Source organism: Condylura cristata, unplaced genomic scaffold (genome assembly GCF_000260355.1).
Source record: "Condylura cristata isolate star-nosed mole 26May11 unplaced genomic scaffold, ConCri1.0 scaffold00034, whole genome shotgun sequence".
NCBI lineage: Eukaryota > Metazoa > Chordata > Mammalia > Eulipotyphla > Talpidae > Condylura > Condylura cristata.
The window spans coordinates 2,289,133-2,292,661 of record NW_004567135.1 but is presented as its reverse complement, the minus strand read 5'-3'; the positions used below and the strand labels follow the sequence as shown (position 1 = coordinate 2,292,661).

Genomic DNA, 3,529 nt, shown 5'->3' with positions numbered 1-3,529 from the left:
GCCAGGACACCTTCTGGGTCTCGGAGCCGGAGGCCGGGGGGCTGCTCTCCTCGCGCGGCCGAGAGAGGCGCGTCTTCCTCTTTGAGCAAATTGTCATCTTCAGTGAGGCCCTGGGCGGAGGGGCGCGAGGGGGGACGCAGCCGGGATACGCCTACAAGAACAGCATCAAGGTGGGCAAGCTGACGGGCCTGGGCGGCGGCTTGCGCGTGCTGGCGGGCAGGATCCCCAGGGGCCCTGAAGAGTTCGGGGGCCATCTCCCCTTTGCCGATCCAGGTGAGCTGCCTGGGACTGGAGGGGAACCTCCAAGGTGACCCCTGCCGCTTTGCACTGACCTCCAGAGGGCCGGAGGGCGGGATCCAGCGCTACGTCCTGCAGACCGCGGACCCGGCCGTCAGTCAGGCCTGGATCGGGCAGGTGGCCCAGATGCTGGAGAGCCAGCGGGACTTCCTCAACGGTGAGCCCCGGCCCGCGCCTCCGGAGTCCTCGCTGCCCAGGCCCGCTGACCCCTGACCCCTACCCCAGCCTGATCCCCCCACCCCACCTCCTTTCTGCCGCTGGCTCAAGACCTGGCAAGCCAGGACCCCCGAGCGCTAACAGGCCACGCGGCCGGCGGTGCTGGGGAGGACGCGGGGCGGACTGCGGACCGGCCTGTCCGCGTGACGCTTCTGTCGTTCTCCAGCGCTGCAGTCGCCCATCGAGTACCAGAGACGGGAGAGCCAGACCAGCAGCCTGGGGCGGCCGGGAGCGGCTGGGGGGGGGAGCCCCGGAAGAACGCGGCCGGGGGAGCGGGGCCCTGTCGGCACGCACACGCCCCTCAACGGCTCTCTCCCCTCCTTGCTGCTGTCATCCAGAGGGGAGGCGACCAGGGCCCCAGGGCCCCTGGGGACGCAGGTGTGCTCACTGGGGGTCCCGCGGTGCTTGGAAAGAGAGCGGAGGGCCCCCCTTGTTCCGGGGCCCTGGGTCCCCTCCCACCACTGCTGCGTGCCCTGGCCGCCGGCTCGCCCTCCGCCTGCCAGCCTAGCCCCGAAAAGCTCCTGGTCCCAGGCAACCCAGGAAATCTGGCCCTGGGGGGGAGCGAAGAGGGGGCTGGGGGCGGTCCCTCAACATTTTCACCCTCTGACTCGAGTCTCTCTCCAGGATCTAGGGGACGCCCCCCCGACTTCTCGTGCGTCTCCTCCGGTTCCACCGATTCCAAACAGCCCCCCCTGCCAGGCCAGACTCGCCAAGCTGGATGAAGATGAGCTGTAACTGGTGAAGGCCATGGGGAGCGCGGACGCCACCCCGTCCCCAAGGAGCGTCGGGCAGTCCTCCGGCGCCCGCGCTCCGGGAGGTCCCAGGGACTTCTCTCTGCCCCAGGAACCGGCGCCCCGTCAGCTCCCACCGCGTGCATGCATCATCCGTCCCCCCAAAAGGAAGATACGTGGGTGGGTGGGAGGCTGGGGCGAGGGCCCGATAGAAATCGTTGGTTTTGGTTTTTCTGTTTTCTGAGAATAAAGGTTTTGTTACATCACCCAGGCTGCTGCCTTGGGGGGGGGGGCTGTTGTGGGGTGTGGGGCCAAGTGGTAGGCAGGGGGCCAGCGGGACCCTCCCGCCAGTTGCTTGAGGGGGGCTCTGGCGGCGGAGAAGCACACGGGGTCAGGTCAGGGGGATGCTGCTGCTTTGTCCGAAAGCGGAAGCTGCAGCGTCTTCCTGTCCACACCTGGGGCTCGCCGGCCTGGGGAGCCCCGACCCTTTTGTGGCCCCTTTACTCGCCCGCCTTTCCCGTCCACCTGGTCTCCGCTCCAGACCTGAATAGGGGGCTGCCACCACCTCCCAGATTCCGCGGCCCCAAGCGGGCAACCTACCTTCCCCCTGGGCCTGTCAGGCGGCAGCGTCCCTGGCTGTGCGGTCCTGGCTCGCCTCTTGGCCTTTGCCGTGGGTCGGCTGTCCCAGGTCACGTCCACGCCCCGCAGGCAGGATTCCTCGAGCCAAGAGCAGACAGCCCCAGGGGCCCTGGCCCAGCCCTGCACCGCCATGGGGACAGACCCGGGGACAGACCCGCCAGCCGTGGGGACCCAGCGAGGCCTGCGGGGCCCTTGGGCAGCGTGTGCCCACTGAGTGTCCCCTGGGCCCTCACGTGTCCCTGAGCTTCCTCCACAGACAATGGGCCGCTGGGCGGAGGGTGAGGAGGCGCTGGAGGCTCCCTGCGGGCTGAGGTCCCTCTGGCCCACAATGAGGGGAGGGGCCTGTGGGTGGGGGGGGACAGGACGTACAGCCCAGATAAGATTTCTGGGGAACAATAGGAGGAATTGAAGAAGGGAGACCCACCCTCACTGTACCCCACCCGCAGGACTTTGGGGTCAGGCACTGGGGATCTGCGGGGGGTGAAGAAAGGTGCTAAGGATCCTGGTGCATGGGACGGCAGGGGGGCAAGCAGTTCTGGGAGCTTTGTGTCTCTTGAGGGACTTTGGGGTCCGCGAGGAGCCGGGGTGACCCTTCCGCGCCTAACTGAGCGCGGTGTGTTTTGGAGGGCCTGCCTGTGAGTGTCACTGGGACAGAACACAGAGCCTCGGTATTTCTGGCTTCTAAGAAACAAGATGGGGCCCTCGCCGGTGGCACAACAGGGCAGACGGAGCTCTGTCAGGCTGCCCGCAGCCGCCGCAGCCGAGCTCCACCCGGCCAGGGAGGGGCCGCGGGGCCGCGGGCCCTCCTGCCTGCCCGCTGGGCCCTCCTGCCTGCCCGCTGCTCCCTCAGCAGTGGATCCACCTGTTCTGCTCCCCACTCTGCCTCTGGGGAGTCCTCTCACCCCCTGCACCTCTGGCCTGCGCCCAGTTCTGTGTGCATCAATAAATAATTCATTTTGAAAAAAGAAAGAAAGTGAAAATTCCCTAGGTCTCAGTACTTCCCCAGGCCTCGCCCTGCCTGGGGTTACACCCAGCCACGCCCTGCAGAGTATGTGTGTGGGGGTCTCTGTCCGGCGGGTCCTGAGGCCAGGAGAGCCCCTTACACTTCCTTGGGGCCAGTGGTTCCTGGCGAGGAGGCTGCCGGGAGGCCCGGGCGGCCTTCCCCGGGCGGCTCTCGAGGGACGGTATCTCAGAGGAGTGGGCCCGTGTGTGCAAAGGGCAGTGCGGAGAGCTGGAGGGAAGAGAGTGGGAAGCCCGAGGGGGGCGTGCTGGTGGCCAGGGTGCCTGTCCACAGGCTTAGCTCTCTGGTCCCCAGACTTCTCCACAACAACCCAGAGCAGCTGCGCCCACAGCCCATCTGGTCAAGGACGTCTGAGGAAACACCTACAAGGAGACACCCTCTCCCCAGGGCAGCCCTCTCCACCGCTGCCGCCCGCCTACCGCAGAAGGCCCCAGAGGGCTGGCCGGGCGGTGGGCTGGGCTGGCCTCTGGAGGCGGGCCTGGGGCCTGCCGGCTGCTGGCTATTTAAGACTGGGAGGGGTGGGAGGTGGCCACCGGCAAAATGAGTGGGCTCCCGGGCGCCAGGACCTGTCCAGGCCAGGCAGAGTCTTCTGACCTTAAGTACCCGCTGGGCACCAAGCTCAGGG

General features: G+C 67.6%; 1 protein-coding gene across 1 annotated transcript in view; it reads left to right on the top strand.

Moving 5' to 3' along the window:
* The window catches only part of ARHGEF25 (Rho guanine nucleotide exchange factor (GEF) 25), a 7,017-nt gene extending 5,513 nt beyond the window's left edge, over positions 1 to 1,504 (top strand). Inside the window, exons 10-13 of the mRNA XM_012732277.1 lie at positions 6 to 170; positions 274 to 454; positions 680 to 891; positions 1,138 to 1,504. Of these exons, the coding sequence (XP_012587731.1) occupies positions 6 to 170; positions 274 to 454; positions 680 to 891; positions 1,138 to 1,248 (669 nt within the window). The 3' untranslated portion in view covers positions 1,249 to 1,504. The remainder of the gene's footprint in view (positions 1 to 5; positions 171 to 273; positions 455 to 679; positions 892 to 1,137) is intronic.
* Positions 1,505 to 3,529: the final 2,025 nt, after the last annotated feature.